The 24738-nt window shown below is 50.6% G+C and overlaps 1 protein-coding gene across 2 annotated transcripts; it reads left to right on the top strand.

Annotated features, from left to right (window-relative positions):
• The first annotated feature begins 424 nt into the window (after positions 1–424).
• Tecr (trans-2,3-enoyl-CoA reductase) lies at positions 425–24674 on the top strand. Of its 2 annotated transcripts, XM_055621292.1 has the most exons (13): positions 425–574; positions 22121–22171; positions 22535–22586; positions 22943–22987; positions 23074–23177; positions 23254–23369; positions 23448–23553; positions 23631–23703; positions 23787–23830; positions 23925–23982; positions 24059–24147; positions 24321–24366; positions 24444–24674. In XM_055621292.1, exons 1-13 carry the CDS (start codon positions 560–562, stop codon positions 24569–24571), a joined length of 927 nt encoding a protein of 308 aa, XP_055477267.1. In that variant the 5' UTR covers positions 425–559; the 3' UTR covers positions 24572–24674. The 2 variants fall into 2 exon arrangements, with proteins under 2 accessions (XP_055477267.1, XP_055477266.1); XM_055621291.1 differs by lacking the exon at positions 425–574 and having other exon boundaries at positions 21989–22171.
• The last annotated feature ends 64 nt before the right edge of the window (positions 24675–24738 follow it).

Genomic DNA, 24738 nt, shown 5'->3' with positions numbered 1-24738 from the left:
CTGCGGCGCAGGCTTTCTTTTCATGGTATATGGAGCCCTTTCAAGGGTCCTGGTAGTGATCTCTGAGGTGCCAACTCTTAGGCGACTTAGCCACTCTGCATCTTCGAGGTCACCCCGAAGCGCTGGCCGCCGTGTGATCTCGGCCCTCCCGTTCACTCAAAGCTGTGCTCTGGCCCTGCTGCGTTGACCTCAGCCTGGTTTTGCCGGATTTCAACCGCGACACTGCAAGGGGCGGGGCCAGAGGGCGCGCGGCGCCAAGGCTCCCCTTCGATTGGGTAGGTGGCCCTGTTTAATCTTGACTGCCCAGGTCCGGAGGAGGGGGGGGTGTCCCCGCGTCTGTAGACTCTCGAGAGCTGATTGGTCAGTCGTGTGGCGCGGGGGGGGGGGGGGGGTGCACCCCACGCTGATTGGCCAGAGGGGCGCATGCGTAGAGAGGGGCGGAGCTGGAGCCAGTGGAGCCAGTGGAGCCTGGCTCCCAGCGTGTGGGCTTGGGCTGTGGTTAGTGGGTCAGGGCGGCCACTGAGCTGCAGCTGAGCGGGTGACATCCTGTGGAGGAACCATGAAGCACTACGAGGTAAGCAGCGTAGGGTTTGGGCTATGGCCGATGCAGACCGCAGTCCCCTGTAGGGCCTTTGGACCCTCTTTCAAGGTCCGGCTCTCCTCCGATGGCGCAGGCGCAGTGTAATCCCAATGCGCATGTGCAGGTGGTTTTATAAATCTGCTACCCAGGCCTTATGGGTTCCCTTTTCTTAGGGTGTTGCAGGGCCTAGGAGAAGCTTTCAGCTTCCTTGCAGCATCCTTGGTGCCCTAGTGGCAGGTGTTCAGGAAGAATGCACAGCACTTGTTGGTGTGAGCATTTCTTGCACGAACTTTGCACGGTGACAGCGCCTTGGGCTAAGGAAGGGGCTCTGCAGCCAGCCTGCCTCCTCCGACCCTCTCATCCATTGCCCGCTCTAGATGCTAAGCGGTGAAGGTGTTGGTTCCACGGTCACGCCAGTCCACGGTGACCTCCAGGGAAGAAATCAGAACGCACAAGATCATTCTGGAAGCTCAAGTCTTCTGACTATCTTGGGTCACTTTTCCTCATAGTCTTCTAATGCTCTTCTCCAGCTAACTGATGACATTAATTTCGTTACTGTCGACTTTTAAGTAACAAAACAGTATCCGATTGCTGACAGTCATAGTAATAATATGTTAGTAGGGCTTACTACCGTATTACTGAGATTTTGTTATCTTTCCTCAAACTCATCTCTGCTAAGATGGGATACTTAATCACGAACTGATTATGTAGGTGAAAGTCAGAGATGTCAGGAGGGGTTGTGCAAAGGTCCCAGCCAGTAAATGCAGAACAGAGCATTGCAGATCTCAAAGACATAGTTTCTAACCACTAGACATGCAGTTCCATAGCAAGTTGAGAGATTGCTTGTATTTTTTCCCAAATTTTAAATTTGTGATGAAATTTGCCAAAATTTCCATGATAGCCATTTTCAGTGTACGGTCTATTCATATTGTGCAAATTTCACTGTTATCCATCTCCGTAACTTTTTTTTTAAAGATTAGAGTGAGGTTAGTTTTTTTTTTTTCCTTTTCTGCATCTCTACTGCTCCCTTTAATCAATTTGCAGTGCTAAGGATGGAGGTCTGGCCTTGCTCCTGCTAGGCAAACACCCTCAAACTCTTTGATTTTGTAAACTGAAACTCTACACTATTATACAGCATCTCCCTATTTCCTATTCTCCCAGCCCATGGCAACTGCCACTTGACTATGGAAATTGGAATTCTTTAGGAATCTCCAGTACATAAGAGATAATTTTATTTTTAAATAATCAATAATCAATAATAATCAATTAGCAAATTGATTACTACTACTACTCTTCCTCTTCTGGGTTGTAGTTGTTTTTGGTACTATTTCCCAGGTCCCTTGAAACCGTTAATCTAGAAATCCTCTGTCTTTTTTAACATGGTGCCAAGAACCAGGAGGTTCTGTCCTCCTTATTCCCTGTTCAGCCTGTGCTTCAATAGAAAGTTTTTTCCTGCTATGCTTTCCCCTTTCACACCTTGTCTTGTCCTGGGGGAAAAGCCATGTTTAGTTTGAAAAGTATAGGTGGAAGATAGAATTTTCAGTCAGTCATTTTAATTTTCTAGTTGAAAATCAGGCCTGGTAGGCTTCTGCAGACTAAGGGGGTGGGTGCTTTGGTTCTAGCAACCTGAGCACAGCCTCAAGGCTCATGGTTTGGCCTGGGAAACATGATCTCATGTACTTCAGTCTTTTCTTTGCCTCACTTGTCAGGGTGTCTCGGATAGACTGTGGTAGTCCCAGCGCCAGAGTACCTGCTTAGCATGCAGACATGAGGCTCTGGGGTCTATCTCAGCCTTGCACCACAAAAGCAGACAAGAGCCAAACTGGAGAATAGGGGTGTGCCTCATTTCATAGGGAACTTTCCTAATGTGCTTCAAGCCCTGGGTGGGATCCCTGGCACTGAAGAAAACCAGGCCAGGGGTTCAAGGTTATCTTTAACTACGTAGTGACTTTGATGCCATCCTGGCCTAGAGAGCCTGTCTCAAAAATCCAAACCAAATGAAGTAGACCAAAGAACAAACAAAAACAAAGAGACAAAAAAACCAAACCAATATGACCTTGGAGGAAAAAAAAATATTCCAGTGTTTTTTGTTATTCTTTGTTTACATGTGTCCAGTACCCACTGAAGCCATAGTTTTGGGGTAGAAACATCTACTGTCTTCTAGCCCAGTTTGCAGAGCTGTTGGCACAGACCACTGAAAATGGAAGAGATGCTTTCACAGCTAAGATCTTGGGAAAAAGTGTCAGTTTTACACATGAAAACATAGATTTCTGGAGGTTTTGACTCGTGTGCAGGAGACCCCAAGTTCCATCCCCAGCACTGCATAAAGCCAGGTGCAGTGCTTCATGCTTGTGATCCCAGTACTCAGAGGTGAAGGTGGTGCCATTAGAAGTCAGAGTCAGCCTGGACAGATGGCTCAGAAGAGCACTGACTGTTCTTCCAATGGCCCTGAGTTCAATTCCCAGCACCCACATGGTGGCTCAGAACTGGCCATATTGAGATCTGCTGCCCTTTTCTGGTGTACAGGCTCACATGTCGGCAGAATTCTGTATAAATAATAAATGAATAAATCTTTTTCTTTAAGATTTATTTATTATGTATACAGTATTCTGTCTGCATGTATACCTGCAGGCCAGAAGAGGGCACCAGATCTCATTATAGATGGTTGTGAGCCACCTTGTGGTTGCTGGGAATTGAACTCAGGACCTCTAGGAAGAGCAGCCAGCACTCTTAACCTTTGAGCCATCTCTCCAGCCCATGAATAAATCTTAAAAAAAAAATGTTCAGTGTCATCCTTGGCTACTTGTGAGTTCTAAGCCACCCTGGAGAGATAGCTCAGTGGGTAAAGGAGTCTGCTACAGCGCCTGAAGTCTTGAGTTTAATTCCTGGAACTCACATCTTGAAAAAAGAGGGACAACGCTGACTTCCACACACATACACAGAATCTCGATGTGTAGCTCTGATTGACTGGCCTGGGATTTGCCTTGTAGACCAGTCTGGCTTTGAACTCAGAGATTGCCCGCTGTCTTCCAAAGTGCTGACTAAAAATGTAATTTAAAAAATAAAATTAATAGATACTTTTGAAGGACTGAGTGCATTCTTTGTCCTCAGGTAGCCTCTAAGTCCACTGGGAGGCCTTCCTCCCTCAAAAGACTTAGAGTCAGTAGAGGTGCTTTTCTGAAGGCCTGTCTGAATTTGGTTCCTAAACCCCAACTCTGGCAGGAGAGAACCAATTTCCAGAATACACAGTATCTTAAGAAAGAGAAGGACTTCCTGCCCGTAGGCAGCCACCTCAGTGACTATGACAACAGTTAAGGTTTTTGAACTCCAAGCTGCACCTCCAGCCTGAAGGTGAGTTGATGTGATGGACAGACTTGGTGCTCAGGGGCTGGAGAGATGGATCCGGAAGACCCAGGTTCAGTACCCAACTCCACATTGTGTCTGACCCACCTTTAACAGCAGTTTCAGGGCCCCAGCGCCTTCTCTGTCCCATGGGCATTGCATTAGCTAGATGCACATAATGCAGGCAAACAACCCTGAAAAACGTCATGCTCAGACAAGTTTAGGCCGTCCTCATGGTCACATGGCCAGTTAGTGTCTCGGAGGTCCCACCTGGAGTAGAGAGGGTGACTTCTTGATAAGCTTCTTATCTTACCAAGCACAGCTCATTGCTTATCTAGCAGGAAAGAATACCTTCAAAGGCCTAGGCCTAGTTGAGGTGAAACTTGTAGAACAGGTTGGCCTTGGGATTGGTGATGAGAACTGCTTATCCTAGGCCGGTTTAGATTATTTAACTTTATTTTATTAGTGTCTTGCTACTGGAGACATTGGAGATGGTGCCAGCTACTGTGCCTGTAAATCTCACGAGAGTCAGTCCGTTGGGAGAGATCTTCTGTAGCCAGGCTGACCTTAAGCTCATGGAATGGTGAGACTCACCATATAGGCTATAAAGGTAGCTTGGTATCCACCTTGCAGATCATTCTAGACCAGCTTAGTAGCATGCCTCAGGCAAATTTCCTGTTTGGCCAGCTCTCTGCAAGGATTCAGTATGAAAATTCTGAAAGAGTTTTTGTCAAGAGGCATTTAAAAAAAAAAAAAATATATATATATATATATATATATATATAAATGTTAGATATTGGAACCCAGGGTCTCTCTGAAAAAGTGCTGTACCACTGAGCTGCATCCATAGGCCTTGATTAAAAAAAAACTATCATCATGATCATTATCTGTGTATGTTTGGTTATGTACCACTTGTGAATGTGTGGACTTGTGCAGAGGCCAGAGGAGGGTGTTGGGTACACTTTTCATTCTGGGCTTAAGTTTTGAGGCAGGAACGTGAACCTGGAGCTGGGTCGAAGGCCAGCAATACCCAGCACCATTTCTCTCCCCGTTGTGACCTAGTGTTAGTGTCTGAGGTGTTCCGTGGATTCTGGGATCTGAATCGCTAAGTACCATAGAAACCACTGGTGTCCCTCTTATGCAGGGTCTCACTGCAGCCCTGGTTGTTCTGGAACTCGGCTGCTTAGACTAGGCTAGCTTCACCCTCATGCACTTGGCTCTGCCTCTGGAGTGCTGGGATTAAAGGCATGTACGGCTCAGTTCCCCCCTTGGGTTTTTAGGCAGGGTCTCACTTGACTCTCTGTTTTTCCTGCCTCATCCTGGAGCCTTGACAGGCATGTGTCATCAAGCTTGGCACTCTGCGGCAGTTGCTTAGAGGCAGAACACTGGTAGGTGAAAGGTGAGGAGAAAGTAGACCTGTGAGCAAGCACTCAGGCAGGCCCGAGGCCGAGTTCTGCCATGGCCACGTGATGAAATGATGCTTTCCCTCCGTGGATTGGCCAACCTCACAGCGTGTTTGTTCTTGCTCCTTGGAATGAAACCTGCCTGCTTGTGAAAGGACCTTGAGGGTAGGGAACATCATGATGTGGCGAGATAATGTCGGCAAGGCTGTGTGTGCAGGAGAGAGCTGTGTGTGCTACTTTCCCATATTTTCCCCCCTAATGTAACACAGTGTCTTTAGGTAGCCCTGTCCTGGAACTCAGAAGAGATCTGCCTGCCCCTGTCTTTCCAGTGCTGGGGTTAAAGTCATGAACCTCCATGACTGGCAGCTTTCTTTTTAGATTTCTTTGATGTGCTGGTGCAGATGTGGGCCACTGGGTCTGGCTGCTGTGAGCACTTCCCTGATTGATCATGGTATGAGGCATGATCACGGTGTGGCTCATGCCCTGGGCAGCTCAGCCTGCACACCTCCCTGTAGCATCTTTACGTTGCACAGGGTATCGGGCAGGTGATGTCAGCCTCAGCGCCTGTATTGATCCTGGCCGGGGCTTTCCCTAGGCCACTCCCAGACTGTGTTAGCTGTATCTGTATTGATTCTTGGTTCTAGGAAGACAGCAAGGCTCCTGGGCTTTGCAGCAGAGCTGGAATAAGATCCTTCTCCACTGGTAGGATGGAGCCCAGGGGCACATTTTTTTTTATATATACATAAATAAATATACATAAATAAATATGTATGTATGTATGGGTGTTTTGCCTGTATGTATGTATCTGTGCACGGACCTGTGTGTCCGTGGCCTTGGAGGCCAGAAGAGGTCATCGGATTGCCTTCCCCTTATTGCACGCAGTGAATGCCAGGGATAACCATGTCTGTTGCAGAGAGTTGTTCCTTCCAAGTGTTGGTGCTCTGGTGAGCATTAGGTGCTCAGTGCCAGGCAGCTGGCATGAGAACAGTGATACAGTTTTGGAGTCAGGCAAGGCAGGAAAGACTTGAACAGAAGGTGCATCTGTGTGGAGGAGGAGGTGGCAGAGTCACCGTGGAAGAGGTCTTGGCAAGGAGGCAGCGCTGAGACTGAAGGACCCTAGGAGGAGCTGAGCTGATGGTTGTGATGTGCATGGCTAAGTCATGCTAGGGGTGACTTAGAGGCCCCCAGAGCACTGCACATCCCTGCTTCACTGACTCCCGACTAGATAGAGAGGAGCAAGTGGCCTGGACACACTGGCCACTGCACAGAGCTGGCCCAGAAGAGACTCCTAGTTCTGATAACATTGTTGGCTTTGGTTGGGAGTCCTGCCCTTTGACAGGCAGGTCTGGCTGGGTAGAAAAGCTGTTTGGTCAAGTTCAGGTCTTAACACCTTCTTGGTGCTATTGATAGTGACAGATGAGAATGTTTTAACAGCTGGAGATGCTTACCCAGCGACGAGAGTGTAGCTAGCCATCATGTGCTGACACGATGCATGTGCTCAGTGCCTTTCCTTTCTCTGTGGACAAGGTTTTGCTGTGCAGCCCTGGCCAGCTGGAACTCATTTTATAGGCCAGGCTGGCCTGGAACTCACGGAGCTCTGTGTACCTCCAGAATGCTGGGATTAAAGGCTTGTACCACTACATCTGCCTTCCTGTTTTCTTCTTTGGTACAGGGGATGAGCTAGGGGCTGGAACATGCTAAGCCTACTCTTGTGCTGTGTTCCATCTCTAGTCATTCTGCCTCCACATGCTTGCAGTTTAGCTTTATAATATATGGTTCTTATCCTCACTTGACGTGGGGAAACTGGCACAGAACAGAGAGACTTCATGCCCAAAGCTGTCAAGTGGCAGAATTCAGGTAAGCTTTGGTGATTCTGTACTGAGGAAGGAGCGGGTATGTGATTGTAAAGGGCGTGGCCTTTGGGGCCACCTGACCTCTCCTCAGGACAGTTACTTTACCTCCTTGACTTTCCTCAGGTAGGAGGAGGCCAAGATAAGGATACAGTCCCTGGGGCCGACAGGGAGGCTGAGGCACTGGGCGCTGTACCTGGGTGCCTCCATATTCCCAGTTTTAAATCATCAAGCAAAGGCAAATCTCCATCCCCATATGCTGCCTGAAGTGCCACCTACCTGTGCCCCCCACCTCTTTGTGATGTTGGGGAGCAAACTCAGTGCCTGGAACAGCCGTGAAGGTTCTATCATCATCCAGCTGCACCCTGTCCTTAAACAAAACAAAACAAAAACCCAAAAAACCCCCAAACTTGGTTAATTGTTATTTTATGTGTGTGAGTTTTATGTGCCTGTCTCTGTGTACACCATGTCTGCTCCTGGTGTTTGTGGAGGCCAGAAGAAGGGGGTTTTATCATCTAGAACTGGAGTTACAGGTGGTTGTGAGCTGTAATGTGGGTACTGGGAATTGAACCTGGGTCCTGTGCAAGAGCAGCAAATGTTCCTAACTGCTGAGTGAGCCAGAGATGATGAAATTCTCTTACCTGTTGATCCTGCTTAATGTGTAACCATCAGAGGACAGCTTATTTTTAAGTCCTTGGGTCCCCTCTCATAACCATTGCATTGGAAAGGCACAGGACTACGGTCCCTTCTTTTCATCCTCTCTCAACCTTGTTTGCAAGAGAGAAAGGTATGGTAATTAGCTCTGAAGCTGTGTGTAGTTTTCACTGCAGTTGGAGCTTATGGCCTTGAAGGCAGCCCTGAGCAGTGCAAGGGCCTGTATTCCTCCTGGTACCTTCTGAATCCTCTTACCCCCAAGGGGAAGGGAGAGGGGAGGGGACGAGCAGCTCAGGCTGGGGTGTGAGAGTCTTGGTCTGTCAAGTCAGGTAGGGAAGGAAGTACACATGGCATCAGGGATTCTCTGGAGCTGGAGGAGCCTGGCAGAGTCTCACCTGTGTGTGCACGGCCCATGTGTGCATGTATGTGTGCAGGTGGAGGGAGGGTGGAGCTCTGTTTGGGGGGGGGTGCTCTCAGAATACTTAGGAGTAGGTATAGCTAGCAGGAGCATTACTTGGTATCCTGGGGGTTTGGCTCCAACACCCCGAGGATGAAGAAAAACTAGCATTTTCAAGTCCCTGCTAAAGCTGGTGAGATTTTTTTTTTTTAAATTAGGATCATGCTGTTTCACACCCTTGAGCTTGTGATCCCTTTTAGGCTCCTGAGTGCTGAGATTATGTCTGCTACACACAAACCTTTTGACACAGACTTTGATGTAGCTGGGGCTAGCATTGAATCCATTTTGTCTCCTTGGATGACCTTGAATTTCTGATTCTCCTGCCAGTACATTGGGTGCCACCATGCAGAGTTCATTTGATGCTGAAGATGGAACTCTGGGCTTTGGGCTAAGTAAGCACTCCTGAATCACATTGCTAGCCCAAATGGAGTCATGTTTTAGAGCTTTGCCCCCTTTGTTTTCTCTTCCTCTGTCCCTGGAAGGGGGAGGGGCGGTGAATGAATGAGTGTGTATGTGCGCTCTGGCTCCCTCCTAGTTTCCAGCTGACCTCAGAGCTTGCAGATCTGTTGACAGCGTGAGAGTGTTTCTAACCATTGACCCACAGAGCAAAACCAGGGCAAGCTCTTCTGGCAGCCACATGACCTGTTTCCCTAGAAGCCCACCAGAGAGAACACAACATCTTTTGGTCTCAGAGGGTGAGGCTCAAGGTGGCTGGCAGATCTGGCTTTGAGTATGGGGCTTGCACTCACAGCATAATCTACCTGGGCTCCTATTCCAGTCAGCCTTGATTTAGTACTCTGGAGTTTGCCATTTCTTCCCTCTCCTCCTTTCCTCTCTCTTTCCCTCCCTCCCCCTTTTTCTCTTTTTCTCTTTTCTAGTGCTAGAGGTCAAGGCCAGAAGAGGGCATTGGTTCCCCAGAAGTTGAATTACAGGATATTGTGAGCTGCCTGACTTGGGCACTGGGAATGGAACTCTGCAAGAGCAACAGTCTTTCTCTCTGTTTTTGTTTGTTTGTTTTGAGACAGGGTTTCTCCATGTAGCCCGTGGCAGTTCTGGCCTGGAATTCACTGTATAGACTAGGCTGACCTTGACCTCAACAGAGATCTGCCTGCCCCTGCCTCCTTCACGTTGAATCAGAGGTATATGCCACCATGCCTAGCTTAGAAAGCAAGCACTCTTGACTGCTGAGCCATCTCCTATCCCTCTCAGGTTTTAGTGTTAAATTAGGAAGCATCTGATAGTCTGTTTAACTGCTCCCACCCCACGGTCTTACACCATATTCTAGACTTCCTGAAATTTATGTAGCCCAGTATAGCCTTGAACTCATGATCTGTTGTCTAGCTTCCTGAATGTTAAGATGACAGACATGTTTCAGCTTGCCTCCTCTGACATACACATTTTTTTTTAATGAAAACTGTGGCAGGTTACTGGTGTCCCATGCCCCAGGCAGAAGGTACCCTTCCCACGACTTCCACCTCCACATCTTACTTAAGGCCTCTGATCCTGTCACACTGTCTTTGCAGCCACCTTAGCTCCACTATTGTCCTTTTGCCTTTAGCACCCAGAAGGCTCCTCCTAAGAACCAAAGCAGCTTGAGGCACTCCAGTGGCTTTCTGTTAGGGCTGTTAGGACAAAAACCAAAACTACAGATAGTCCCAGACTCTGCCTAGCTCCGAGCTGTCTCAGGGCCTCTGTGCTCCTCGAAGGGAGCCTTCTTTGGGTGGCCATCATAGCTCAGCTCAAGCTTGTAGACTGGACTTCCCTAACACCCTGTGGCCTTCTGTTTCTCCACCCTCTCTAGTCTTCTTTCTCTCCTTTCCCTTTTCCCTGAGGAGGGAAAGGATCTAAGCTTCTGGGGCTGTGGGGTTTTCTCTCCCAGACTTGTCCTGAGGAGCACTGTAAATTAGGTCCACAGGAGGCTACTGCAGTCAGCCTCCGACAGAACTGAGCGCCGAAGTGTTGAACACTGGCTTGGTGGCTTTGCTGAATGCCGCAGGCTGCCATGGGGCTTGAACCCAGACTGCCCACCATGGCTGATTGATGTCATCCATCCATCATTCTTTCTAGTTTTTTGTTGTTTTTTTTTTTAATTTTTTTAAAGAGTCTTACAGTGTAGCCCAGGCTGGCCTCATAATCATGGCAATCCTTTCTATACCTTTCCAGTGGTAGGATTAAACTCCGTCTTCTCCCCTGTAGGTTCTGGGCTCAAACTCAGGTCCTTGTACCTGCCAGCCTCTTAACTTATTTATTTATTTTTTAGATAGGGTATCACTGTGTAGCCTAGGCTGACCTGGCAATCCTCCTGCCTCAATGTGCCAAATGCTGGGGTAGCAGGTACACCTGGCTGTGAACATTTTCTATAAGCGATGAAGCCAGGCATTCTGCAGATAACTCAGGAGTCTGGTCGGGGGAACTGGGGTAGAGTATACTTCATCTCTGCTTTTCCCCCTCCTTCCGCATTACGTGTGTGAACACAGCTAGTGTTTACATTGAAGAGAAGAGCCTAGCCCAGTGGTAACATGCTGTCATCTCAGCAAGCAGAGGCAGGGGATCATGTGCTTGAGGCAAGCCTGGCCTGCACGCACTCACAGGCAGTCTGCATTTGAACAGCACTGTAGGCTGGCCTTCAGTGGTGGCATGGCACCTGCAGCACCCTGCTGTCACGGCAGGTAGCAGCTATTTTTAGAAGATGGCGCTGCTGCTGCCTCAGCCTCCTGAAGTATCCACACTGTAGCCATTCCTGCCTTGACTTTTTTTAAAAAATTTATTTATTTTAAAAGATTATATTTTGGTTTTAACTTACTGTTTAGATGTTATAGACTAATGGAATCCCATCAGTATTTACATAAACATTTCAGTAGAGTGATGTCACTTACAAGTAACTTCGTTCTGAGGTAAAAAGAAATTTACATGTCAACATAAAACAGTGGGCCTGGAGAGATGGCTGAGCATGTAAGAGTGCTTGTTGTTCTCACAGAGGACCTGGTTTTGGTGTTTTTCACAGCCATCCATAATTCTAGTTCCATGGTTATGACCCTCTTCTGAGCTCGTGGGCACCAGGGACACATGATGCACATATATACATGCAGGGAAACACTCGCACACATAAGTAAATTTTAAGAATGGTGGTGGAGGGGCTGCTGAGATGGCTTAGTGGGTCAAGGTGCTGGTCATGCAAGCCTGAGGCCCTGAGTGTGATCTCCCAGAGCTGAGGAAAGATGGAAGGATAGAACCAGCTCCACGGGGTTGTCTTCTGACCGCCCCACGCATGCTCCTTAATAAACAAACAAACAAACAAACAAACAAGATAATTGGGGGTTAGGGATATGGCTCAGTTGGTAAGTGTTTGCCATACAAACATGAGTTTTATCCTCAACACCATGTGAAAAATCTAGGTGCATGTGTGTAATCCTGTGCTGGGGTTGTAGAGACAGGTAGATGGGACTCAGTGGCCAGCCAGACTGTTTGGATCTGCAAGCCGAAGGCCTGTGAAAGGCCTGTCTCAGAAGAACAAGGAGGACTGATGGATGAGGTTGTCTTCTGGCCTCTATATATGTCTGCAACCAACACTTAAACACCCCGAGCGGAACCTCCCACTGTAGGGTGGAAATCACTGTCGTTCTTTAAGCAGGAGATAGGCGATAATAAATAGTGTAAAGCAATGTTTGTTTGTTTGTTTGTTTTGGTGCTGGGCATGGAATATGGGGCCTAGTATCTTCTAGGCAAGAACCTTACTACTGAGAGCCATGCACGCCCTGCGCCCCAGCCAGATCCAGGTGCATTTTTTTTTTTTTTAATTTTTTATTTTTGAGATGAAGTTTTTGCCATGTCCCACAGGCAGTTCTGAAGCAGAGATCCTCTTTCTTCAGCCCGTCAGTTCTGGGCTGCCTTCCTTCCAGGTGGGTGTATAGTGGGCACACACACGTGCACACAAACAAACACCCCCAAATTGGGCAACAGCAACAACAAAACTAAGCAACTGAAAATGGCAAAAGCCCCCAAACCAACAAAACAAAATCGGAACCTGAGCCCCTGCTTCAGCTCCCAGCCCCCTCTGGCCTCACTGTCCCATACCCTCTCCTCAGCCACTGGTTTGTATTAGGTTTTTTTTTTTTTTTTTTTTTTTTTTTTTTTTTTTTTTTTTTTTTTTTCCTTGTTGCTGAGGACGGTCCCAGGGCCTTGTGCATGCAAAGCATGTGCTTTACTCTTGAGCTATACCCTCAAGCTCCAGAGCAGCTAACAACACACACTCATAGGACTTCAGTGGAGATACAGAAAGAGTCCTTGAGATGTGGTCTCTCAGTCTGAGCCTCCCGTGCTGGGACTTCTGTGCACTACCATGCCTAGCACCATTTAGTTGGGAGGAAGTTAATTCCATAGCCTTCAGCTGGACTCTGCTCCCAAACTACTAATTCTCTCAAAAGGATCCCTTAAGAACTTAAGCCAAAGCCAGGGGTACTGGCACAGGTCCTTAATCCCAGCACTCAGGAGGCAGTGGTCACTACAAGCACGGTGTTCCAGGTCAGACAGGGCTACACAGTGACACCGTGTGTCAAGAATCAGAACAAAGCAAGCAAAATTAAACTCAAGTCAGGCCTTAACGCTCTTCTGCCCAGAGCTCTCCATAGCTCCCACTCACAGCAGAAGACCGAATCCTCACCCAATCCTTGGGACCACCTGCCATGTCACCTCCATGTTTACACCTCTCCTTTCTCTCATTTGAATGACTGTAGGCCCCACATCTGAGCACCTGTTACGCTTCACCTCAGGCCTTTGCACAGCTGTTATTCCCTTGATGGCTGCCTGTAGTCTCTTCAGTCCTTCAGGACTTGGTTGCAAGTCCCTTCAGGGAACCCCACCCTCACTCTCCCAGCCCTGAGAGAATTTCAGTGTGCACTCTGTAGCCTGGCTGTCCTGGTACTCATATGTAGGGCAGGCTAGCCTCAGACTTAGATCCATCAGCCTTTGCCTTTTGCATTACGGCGAGGGAGGCCTTGAAAGCCACACATGCCTCTCTCCTTTTCATGCTTTGTTTTTGATGTCCTGTTACCTTCTCATTATGTGGAACTGTTTACCTTCTATATTCATTGTCTTACTGACCGTCCTTTATTCTTGGGGGGTTGAAACTAGACCTTATATATGCTCAGGAGGCTCCTGGCAAATATCTTTTTCTCTCCTTCCATGTTGGAATCTCCAGAGACTTCCACAGTCTTAATGAACCTTGGTTTTTTTTTTTTTTTTTTTTTTTAAACATGCAAAAGGGGACTGCTGCTAAAGGAGGGGTCTTTCTTTAAGAATGAGGATCGTAGAGGGTGTTGGCAAGCTCATGAGTAGACTCACCTGCTTGCTGGCCTGGGTGGAGTCAGGGGTGGGCACAGTGGACAGTGGCTGATGAATTCCTCTGGTCAGTCCATCTTCACGGTCCTTGAGCTTCCTGGCTTGTCAGAGTCTTCCTGCCCAGAAACGGAGAGAGGCCTCTCCGTTCACCAGTAGCAAGAGGGCAACAGGGGTGAGGACCTATGAAAGAGACAGGTGAAAGCCTGGAGGAGGGCAGCTCCCAGAATGAGGGCTCATCCATCCTGAGGAACAGAAGCGGGCAAGGTCCAGCTGTCTGAGCTCTTAGCCTTGTCCCGGGCCTGGAGACGTGTCAGTACATGGGGTGACAGCATCGCTCTAGCAGCCTTGTGAGAGCAGCTGGACAGGGGTGTGTCTGCCTTCTCTCACTGTTGGGAACGGGAAGGAGGAAGAGGGTGGCTAGGTTGAGGATCTCTGGGTGGGCCATGCCAGGAGGACAGGGATGTTTGAGATGGCTGTCTCCTCTGGCTCTGGGAAGGGTTTTGTTTTTTTCTGAGGATGAAATCTTTGGCCCTGTCTATACTAAGCACCTGCTAAGAATTGAGTCCAGGCCTTATGCATGCTAATCCTAGGTCTCAGCCCTTTCCACAGGGGTTTTGAAGATGTAGATGCTGGACACCTGTTAGAGTTTTTACTGTTGGCCACCAGGACAGGGTTTTTCCTGCCAGTCCACTGGGTGGTGCTATAGCAATCTTTTTATTTTTTGTTTTTATTTGAGACAATATTTTGCTATGTAGCCCAGGTTAGCTTTGAAGGCAGCATGTCCTGCCCCATTGCTGGGATTCTGGGCCTGCACCATCATGCTTAGCCCCCAGCCATCATTGTGAATTCCCATGCAGCACGAGGATGAGGTTCTCCGTGAACATCTCCATTCGACTTTCTGACTGTACTAGTGTTGGAGATGCCCCTTGTTCCCCAGGCTAGACGGTGGCAGGGCCTTCACACACCATAGGGAAACATGGAATTGATGGTCCATCCAGACTTCGCTTCTCTGGTTTGGGAGGAGTCCTTACTGTACTGGGTTGGGCTAGCAGAGGTAGGTGCATGGGGTCCTCGGGTCAAAAATGTGATTCAGCCTTTGGCTCCTCTGTAGCATCCACATGCTCTGTGTACGTGAAACATTTTGCATGTATTTGAAACTGGAGGCTGGAGCTGCTTGGTGGTGGCCCATGCCTGTAATCCCAGGGCACGAGAGGCAGAGGCAGGCGGATCTCTGTAAGTTTGAGGCCAGCCTGGTCTACAGAGTGAGTTCAGAACTTTGGCTTCTGTCACGTTGCAACAGGGACTGGAGACCAAGTAACCTGGTCATAGGCCAAGTGTAGGTGGCCAGTATCTGCTGTTCCTACCCTGGGTAGCCTGTTCCCCCTGCTTCCCCTAGAGAGACTGGCTAGTGAAAGCCCTGTTCCCTTGCCCGTGGTGCTCTATGGAGAATGAAGTCAGATGCCAAGGCCATTGGGGGAGGACAGATTTGGGCTGGAGCAGGTGCAGTCTGTGCTGGGGTTCTGGCAGCTGAGACGGAGTCACCAGCTATCATAACACTATTAGGGTTACTGGGTATTTCTGGAAAGTAAAAGGGAATGGTAGCCAAAGACACTGAGCTGGCTCTCAGGTGGACATGGGGACGCTGTGTGTCTGTAACTGGTAAGCTGCCTGTACTGTGTTTAGACCAGGCCTCTGCCCTCTGGGCTCTGCAGCGTCCCTAAGAATGCCCTCAGGCCTCGTGAGTGCATGCGGTAGCTGGCCGAAGGACGAGAGGGGCTCTGTGAATCTTTACCTGGGCTTCTGGGAGCAGTGAGTGGAGAAAGCATGCTGCTCTGCCGCATGCAGATGCTGGCTTTGTGGCTAGGCTGGGCTGGGCTGTCCAGGGCTGTGCCAGGGCTGAGAGCCTGTGGGGGTGTTGTCTTGCTGTCTACATCACTGTGAACTCATGGTCAACGTTGAACTCGTACATGGCTGACATCCTGGCTCAGGCATTCACTCTTAGGTGACCTGGGTGCACTACTCAGTTTGTATTCCTTGCTTCCTCATCTGGGACATGAACCTGGTGTTTCTTGTGGTTGTTTGAATAACAGTGGCCCCCATTGACTTACGTATTTTAGTATGTGGTCGCTATTTGGTAGAACTGTTAGGGAAGGATCAGGAGGTGTGGCCTTGTTGGAGGTGTGTCACTGGGGGTGGGCTTTGGGCATTCAGAAGACAACACCATTCACAGGTGCTCTCTCTGCCTTGTGGTTGTGGCGTCAAGATGTGAGCTCTCAGCTACTACTCCAGCACCATGCCTGCTTGCTTGCTGCCATGCTCTATGCTGTGATGGTCATGGATTCTAACCCTCTGGAACCATGAGCCCCAAATTAAGTACCTTCTTTTATAAGAAAGTCTTGGTCATGGTGTCTTATCTCAGCAGTAGAGAAGTAACTAAGACACTTACAGTTCCTGCTTCCTCAGGCTACTGGGGGCATGAAAGGAGAGGCATTTGTGAAGCAGCTGTCTGGACAGGGTTCTAACTGTTTGTCAGTGTCCACACCTGGAGTCACTGGGCAGGTCTCATAGTAGAATACCCAGAGTTGTAGATGTCTTGGTGGCTGACTGGTAGGCTGGTGGGAGGCACCAAGCTGGCCTGTTACATGAACTCTACAGCCAGGGTCTTGCTTATAGGCAGAGGACGCTGGAGCAGCAGGGCAGGCACCCACACCTGTGACCTACCCGTTCATACAGACACTGCAGACCCCACTCTGGCAGCCTGGCCTTGGTGGGGCTGCTGCTCTCGACTCTTGCTCTTTCATTCGCACTTTCAGACCATCTTGGGGTCTGTTGCTTCCATTAACTGTCCAAAATTCAGCCACTGCTCATTCTCTTTAGTCTCTCACCATCTTGGTCTGGAGCCTCAGCCTCATCCCTCAGACTGTTTCACTAGCACTAGTGCCTGTGAGCATTTGAATGAGCCTGTGTCCTTCTCCGCTCAGAAACCCTCTGCGACTCCCACCTCAGCCCAGGCAAAAGCCAATATCCTCCCCATGGAGGCACCGGCCCCCCTGTTCTGGCCTCCCATTCTTTCTCATGCTGGCCTTCTTCCTACTCCTCAGGCCTGCTGGGTACCCTGCAGCCTTAAGGCCTTTGCTGTTCCCTCTGCCAGAAATTCTTTCCCTACATGGATGAATGGCTGTGTCCATTGCTCAGTTTTTTCTCAGGGAGTGTCTGTCTTAACCTTTTCATTCCTTTAGTTGTTTTTTTTTTTTTTAGATAGGGTTTCTCTGGGTAGCTTTGGCTGTCTTGGCCTCACTTTGTACATCAGGCTGGTGTGACCTCACAGAGTGTTGGGATTATATGCGTGTGCCACAGCTCCTGGCTCCTTTACCTTATTTTTAACTTTTTTTGAGATAGGTTCTTTGTGACCTATGTCACAAAGCTTGGAACTATGTAGGGCGGATGGCCTTGACCGTTAGGTGCTTTTCCTGCCGCCACTTCCTGAGGGCTAGGATTACTGGTGTGTGCTACCATGCCCAGCTGCTACTCTGTCCTTGTTCTCTACTTCCTCATCCTGGTTTCCCTCAGCCTTGGTGTCAAGAGCTGTTTGTATTTCCCTTTGCCCCTGCCCCCTTGACAGAGGCTGGAATTGGGAGAAAGGCTTGGTAGTGCTGGGTACTTAGAGCATTACCCCAGGCCTGGGGAGGGTAGTGTAGGGAGGCAGATGGTGGCTCCCTAAGGTCTCTGCTGGTGAATGGGAGAGTGAGGTTCATGACTTTCTTTTGGTCCTGCACCCCAGCTGTCTACTTGACCATAATGGTTAGAACTGTCTATGCTGGCTGTCCTTCCCATCTGTTGGCACAGGGGGACAATGGAAAGTATTGCCACCTCCGCTGGCTTTCATGGCCCCCTTTCCTTCTCCTCCCACATGGCCTCTTGTTTGTGTTCAGGCTCACTGCCACTAGCTGGGTGGGGCATAATCCTGTCAGCCCTCTGACCTTGGGTCCCTTAATGGATGCAGTCAAGGTTGCAGTTAAGGGGCCTGGGTGCTCTGCCAGCGCCTGGCTGGCTCTCTTGCACATCTGCCACAATCAGTCCATTTGTATGATATTCTTGTGCTTTTTTTCCTTTTTGTTTTCTGAGACAAAGTCTTGGTTTATAACAAAGGCCAACTCAAGGCTGGCCTCCCATTTTCTGATCCTCCTGCCTTCACCTCCCAGTGCTGGGATCATAGGCATGTACCACCATGCCTGGCCCAAGGTTTACTTTTGGTAGCATTTATTCTAGATGGAAGATGTTTAAATGTTCATGTGCTCCTCCCTTCCTTCTCTCCTTTCTTCTTCCCTCCCTTTCTTCTTTTGTTATCTCTAATTGGCAGTTGGAAAGAGCCCCCCCGCCAGCTGAGGAAGCGGCTCGCCCATCAAGTGCCACAGAGAGGAAGTGGTCTTTTTAAAGCTTAGTGTCCAGAGAATTTGTGTTGCCACTTCAGTCAGCTCTGGGTCACCATTGGTGGACACCCCAGTTTCTGTGGGGGCTAGAGCCTGGTGAGCGGATCTGTTTTCTCAGTGTGGGTACCTCAGAACCAGGGCTGTGAAGCCTGGCAGCCTAGAGTGCTGTGTAGGCTCGGAAGCTTCCAGGGAGCAGGCGGCTCTCACATCAGATAGCTGGTATATGCTGTGGTTTGGCAGCAGAGCAAGACTCCTGGGGAGGTGAAGGAGTGGCCAGGAAAGGGTGGGGGGAACTAGGAGGGGACCTCAGCTAGATCCTGGTAACCTTTTCCCTAGGGATAGTACTGAGCTGGGACCTACCTGGGACCACTGTGGTGCTAAAAACCAGCCAGGCCTAGGACAGGTGGAAGGACTCCTGGGTCTCTCTCTGTCTGTCTAAAACAACAGTTTATTGAGCACGCTGCAGAGGCAGAGGGACAGTGCAGAGTAGCTAGAGTACTATTGTAGTCTTTTTTGAGACAGGGTCTCTTGTAGCTCAGGTTGGCCTCAAACTTGGTATGTTGCTAGGGTTGTCTGTGAACTGATCCTGAGTCAATCTGCTGGTACTGGGATCCCAAGCATTTGCCATCATGCCTGGTGGGGCTGCTGTTTTAAAACTAGTGCTGAGCTGTGTCCAGTAGTCTAAGGAGGGAGGTAGGATCCCTGTAACAGTGACAGTCTTTTTGCTGCCCTGCCAGGCTGGAACAACCTCAAGAGTGCTACCTTTGAGCCTTAGAACAAGGAACAGGAGCCTAGTGCACCAACCTTGATTTTTGCCAAGGCCATCCCCCACCCTCCCATTTTTAGGGTGGGCTTCTTCCGCCTCTCAGTGTTTTCTGTCCTTGACCTTGGGATAGTAGGAATTGCTCTTGGCTGGGCTGGGCCTTGTTATCTCAGCCTCTGGGTGAGGATTCTTTACAGACTAGAGGAACTGTCATCACAGAACCAGCACGTGTGCCCTGTGCCAGGGCTCCTGCCCTTGTACTTGTCTTTGACCCTGTCCATTGTGCTTTCTGAGGTACATCCCCGTACCCCAGCCTGTGCGCTCATGGATCATCCTTTTATAGATATGGATCTGTCTTATTGTAGGGTTCCCTTCCTTAGCTCAGCTGTGCTGCTTTCTCCCCAGGAGGGGCAGAGCCTGCTGGTTTCCCGCCCTCAGGGTTTAGGACCCTCCTGGCTGTGGCATCTTTCAGTAGCTGTCTCTGCCCTCTGACCCTAGGCCTATGTGCCCTACTGGCTTGTGCTCTAGGCTAGCCTCACTGTGGGTGTGTGTGGGAAAAGTACAGGGCAGGGATGGAGGTGGCAGTGGTTGAGGAGGACCGCAGTGTGAACCAAGATCTAAGAGGTGCACACTGATTACTCCTCAGTCTCCTTAGGGGAGACCCCACCTGTTCCCTAGAGCTGTTCTGTTTTTTCCTTTTTTGATGAATGCTTTGTGTGTCTGTTCCTTGTTGGGGCTGGGGTGTAATTCAGAGTCACCGTATCTGCCTTGTAAAGTGAGAGTCCACATAATCCCTCAATGTCAGAGCTTTTGTAGTGCAGTTCTTTTGACTAAATAAAAGTACAAAACTCTGTTGGGTGCAGTAGACAACTAATTTCCCAACACTTGGGAAACTGAGACAGGAGTGTTTTAGAGTTTAAGGCCATCCTGGTCTAACGGAATCAGACCCTGATCCTGAGTGATACCACCATCGCCCCCCCCCCCCCCAAAAAAAATATATATATATATACAACCTAGTGGATCTCATCCCATCTCATTGTGCAGCCCACCTCTGTGACTGATACCTTTGTGTCACGCAAAAAGAGTGGGCATTCTTTAGCATTTCCTCTGCCCCCAACCCCAGCCTACCAGCAGGCTGCTTTTCTGTCTGTCCTGGTCTGGTCCTGGGCACTTTGAGCCTGAAAATCTGGTTTCTTTCACCCAGCCAACCTCCTTGCTACATTTAACATAGCTTTTAATTGATTTTGAAATACTTCCAGAGGCTTACAGAGTTGTAAAAATTGCAGCAATAATGGCCTCTGGCCAAGTGGGCCTTTTCGACCTCTGCCTGGGAGAAGATGGCTATGGAGGTCTGGGGCTTGGGCAGGATGTGGGAGGCCCCTGACTCACCTCTGGTTCAGGCAGCTTCTCTCCAGTGTGGCCCCTCTCCATGCCGCTTTCCTGCTGCCCACTTGTAGCCAGTTGGTGCCCCAGGGCTTCTGGCCTTGTTGCCGAGCCCTGGCTGGGGGAGAGGGTAGGGTTTCAGCCCTCCCCGGCAGCTGGCCCAGTAGGGAGAGGGGCTGGTTGTATTTTAAGCTATTGAGTGGTTCAGCAGGAACTCCATGGCCTTCTCTCTCAGTGGACATTGTGCCGCCCTCCCGTGATTCACATGGACTCTGAGCATGTGGACAGTGCTCATGGGGCCCAGCAACTATTAATATATCTGCAGCCTAGAGCGCTGCCACCTAGCCCCTTCTAGTACATTTTTCATGTACTCATGCCCTCTCATTTCTCTTAAGTGGGGTCTCAGTGTATGACCGCCTAGCATGGTATTGATTATCCTTGTGTGGATTCTGTCGTTTGCCCCTCAGGCCTCGGGGTACGGCAGGGTGTGCTGATGACAGCAGGTGATACCTGCTTTCTCCTGTCCTGCGTCCCCGACGTAGGCTCTGGCATCGGTGGGCAAGCAGGCCTGGGTGCCACTGCCTGGCATAGGAGCCTTGCTCTGAGCGCGGGTCTAGGCCCTGCAGGGCTGGCTCACTGTGTAGGCCTCCCTGCCTGCACATGCACACATGCACACTTGCACACACTTCCCTTGTGCCAGTACCCATATTGCTCCAGGCATGTCCTCTCAGGGACCCCAGCAGCCCTGGGACTGCAGGCCAGGGCTAAGGAGGGGCCCTGGGATTCTGCCTTGACCTCTGCTGTTAGGAGCATGTGGGTGGCAGTGGCCAGAGTGATGCCCCCTCCTTCAGAATGAGAAGTGACAGATCCCCACACTCCTTAGGCCTCTCTCAGCCAGCATGGCTGAGCTGAACATGCCAGTAGTCTTCTCTGACCTTCTGGGGCAGATGGCTCAGATCCCCTGGGGCTCCTGCCTTCTTGCTCTGCCCCTGTGTACTGCTTTCCAGCCCCAGCCTGGGGATATGTCCTTGGGGGCTGTGTCCTAGTGGTCTAGGCTGGCCTGGGTTTTGTGTTGAGGGCTTTAGAGGGCCATACATGAGTGAACACATTGATGTTGGCCTGATGTGGTGGACTACCATGCAGGGGTTTTGAACCTGGTGAAAAATGAGGTAGGTAAAGAGAGGTGGAGGGCCTTGCTGACTGCTTCCTCTCCACACTTAGGGATAGGTACTCTGCACCAATAACTCCGGAATTTGTCACCTCCCTGGGAACACAAATGCACAAGGGAAATAATCCAATGTTCCTTACAGCTTAGAAGTGGAAATGGATGATCTGTCTCACGGATTCTCTAAATAGCTGGCATTTTTCCAGCCTCAGGAACCTGCCAGCCAGAGCTGGGCACTGGGGCTGGACTCTCCACACTTGCCACTGGCTGTGGGCTTTTCCCCTGCTCTGGGTGATTTTCTTGCCCCTGGCACTTTTGAGGGCCTGTGTCCACTCAACTGCTCTTTTGATGGTAGCCCCCAGGGGAGGACTGTGGTGTGGTGTGGCTCTTGTGGGGGACTCTGGCTGGGATGGTTTTATATTTAGCTGGGCCAGGCCCTGATGCCACTCAGATTACATCTGGCATTGAAGCTTGCTGGGCCTGGTCAGACACAGGCTCCCTTCCAGCACCTCGGCAGAATTTGATCATGCTGCCCAGCCCAGCTCAGAGCAGCTTTGTGAGGGGAGGTCGGAGGTGGGGGCTGGCGGCTGGCAGTGGGCACCACAGCCTGGTAGACAGAGCAGTGGGGCTGGCAGTGGCATGGATATCAGCTTGAGCATGGTGGCCAAAGAGGCCCACCAAGGCCTCGATGGCCTGCCCATGCCCATGCCCCACAAGGCGGCCAAGAAGCATAAAAAGGCGGTTCTCTTCTTTGAGGTGGAGATTCGGGATGCAAAGACGAGGGAGAAGCTGTGTTTCCTGGACAAGGTAGGACTGTGATCCTGGGGGTGAAGTGCCAGGGGTGCCTCTTCTCATAGCCCCATCCTGCCCTTCAGAGGGTACACAGGGATTACCTTCATCCAGAGCGGCAGTTCCCAGCCTGTGGGTCGTGACCCAGTTGGGGGTTGCTGCATATCAGCTATCCTATATTTCAGATATTTACATTATGATCCGTAACTGGCTGCCTGGTAGTGGAAAGGACAAGGCAGCTTGGAAGGGCCTTGTGTCTGGAAAGGAGGACAGATATGTACTCCACTGAAGTCAGCCAGCTTGATTCTGACCTGCCCGTGCCTGGCTGCCCTCCCCCATCCTGGGTCTGGTTCCCTCAGGGCTGATACTCTGTTCTCTCAGGTGGAGCCTCAGGCCACTGTTGCTGAAATCAAGAACCTTTTCACCAAGACTCGTGAGTCTGAGCCCCTGACACACCTATCTCCAATCTTGCCACCCGTCTGGTTGGGGCATGGGTCCATATGCCTCTTCCTCAGGGGTTTGTAGAGCTAGCTTGTCAGCACCCTGTGAAACACCCTGTCGGGCCCGGCTGACTGGGCAGGCTGCCCCTGTGTGGCCACTGACAGGAATGCTCTTGTGCTATCAAAGGACAAAAATCCCGTCACTGCCTGTCCTGCCTGTCCTTGCACAGGGTGGGAGGAGCTGAGGGTCCCAAATTTTGGGAGCCTTGAGAGGCATTCCAAGTTAGGAGGGTAGGCAGGCTGCACCTTGTCAGACCAGGTGCTGCAACCTGTCACCTTTTCCCGGCAGACCCGCAGTGGTATCCTGCCCGCCAGTCCCTCCGCCTGGACCCCAGTGAGTACAGCTGTCCAGTAGGCTTTCCCTTGGGCTCTTGGGCTCAGGAAACCAGGACAGTAACTGAATACTGACTGATCTCCTAGAGGGAAAGTCCTTGAAGGATGAGGATGTCTTGCAGAAGCTGCCCGTGGGCACCACAGCCACACTCTACTTCCGGGACCTGGGGGCCCAGATCAGCTGGGTGACGGTGAGCACCGACTCCTTCCCTGTTCTCTGCCTTCAGCCATCCTGGGGCCACTCACCGTGTCTCTGGGTCCTCCCAGGTCTTCCTGACTGAGTATGCTGGGCCCCTTTTCATCTACCTGCTCTTCTACTTCCGGGTACCCTTCATCTATGGCCACAAATACGACTTCACCTCCAGTCGGCACACAGTGGTGCAGTGAGTGGGGCCTGGACAAAGGTGGGTGGGTGGGGTGGAGGGCTGGACTAGCTCCAGCTGAATTGACTACCCCACTAGCCTTGCCTGCATGTGCCACTCATTCCACTACATCAAGCGCCTGCTGGAGACCCTCTTCGTGCACCGCTTCTCTCACGGAACCATGCCCCTGCGGAACATCTTCAAGGTGAGTTGCCCTGCTCTTTCTGCTCTGCCCACCAGCAGCACCCTCCCGCCCAGGCCGACTGCTCTGCTCTCTTTCAGAACTGCACCTACTATTGGGGCTTTGCTGCATGGATGGCCTATTACATCAACCACCCTCTCTACACACCCCCTAGTAAGTGGGCTCAGACAGTGCCTTTACCCCAGATGACCCCCACCACGAACCTCCCTCTTACGGCTCTTCTGCTTTTTCTGCAGCCTATGGAGTTCAGCAGGTTAAGCTGGCGCTGGTCGTTTTTGTGGTAAAGAGGCTGGGGCAGCAACCAAGAGTGGTGAGGTGTGGCTGGGTTGGGGTGAGGCTAGGGGCTCTGGACTGACAGTTTCTCTCCTTGACAGACCTGTCAGCTTGGCAACTTCTCCATTCACATGGCTCTTCGGGACCTTCGGCCGGCTGGTGAGTGGCCTGCTGGGGCTGAGGCTCGGACTGGATGAGCTGGGTGATGGTGACTTACCCTTGTCTTGCATGCCAGGGTCCAAAACCAGGAAGATTCCATACCCCACCAAGAATCCCTTCACCTGGCTGTTTCTGTTGGTGTCCTGTCCCAACTATACTTATGAGGTGAGGGACTGCCTTCCTCTTCCCAAGTTTAAGGTCCTTTATGAAGTGAAGTGTAGTAGTGGGTTGTGGGGAGGAATAGAGCTTGACCTTGGTGAGGCTGCTGCCTTCCTTCTCTGGGAACATACACGATGCTGGGTCTTTTCTGTGCTCTCACCCTCTTGTGCTGTCCACAGGTAGGGTCCTGGATTGGCTTTGCCATCATGACGCAGTGTGTCCCAGGTGAGTGTCTGTTCCTGTGCAGTGCCCTGCCCTTCCAGCCAGACACCCTCATTTCTGATAACCCATTCTGTCCACAGTGGCCCTCTTCTCTCTGGTGGGCTTCACCCAGATGACTATCTGGGCCAAGGGCAAGCATCGCAGCTACCTGAAGGAGTTCCGTGACTACCCGCCCCTTCGCATGCCCATTATCCCCTTCCTGCTCTGAGCAGCTCCTCATGGGCTCAGCCAAGTAACGCTCTCCATCCACTGCCCCACTGTCCTGCTGTGGCCATGGCTCTCCAGCAGCAACAATAAAACTGGCTTACCCACTGGCGTTGTGTTCTTTAGGGGTACAGGGACCACACCATTCCTTCCCACCCCTCGAGGCAGTAC

Source organism: Psammomys obesus, unplaced genomic scaffold (genome assembly GCF_907164565.1).
Source record: "Psammomys obesus unplaced genomic scaffold, mPsaObe1.curated_primary_1811, whole genome shotgun sequence".
Classification (NCBI taxonomy): domain Eukaryota; kingdom Metazoa; phylum Chordata; class Mammalia; order Rodentia; family Muridae; genus Psammomys; species Psammomys obesus.
The sequence above is the reverse complement of the archived record's forward strand: the minus strand, read 5'-3'. Positions and strand labels throughout refer to the sequence as shown.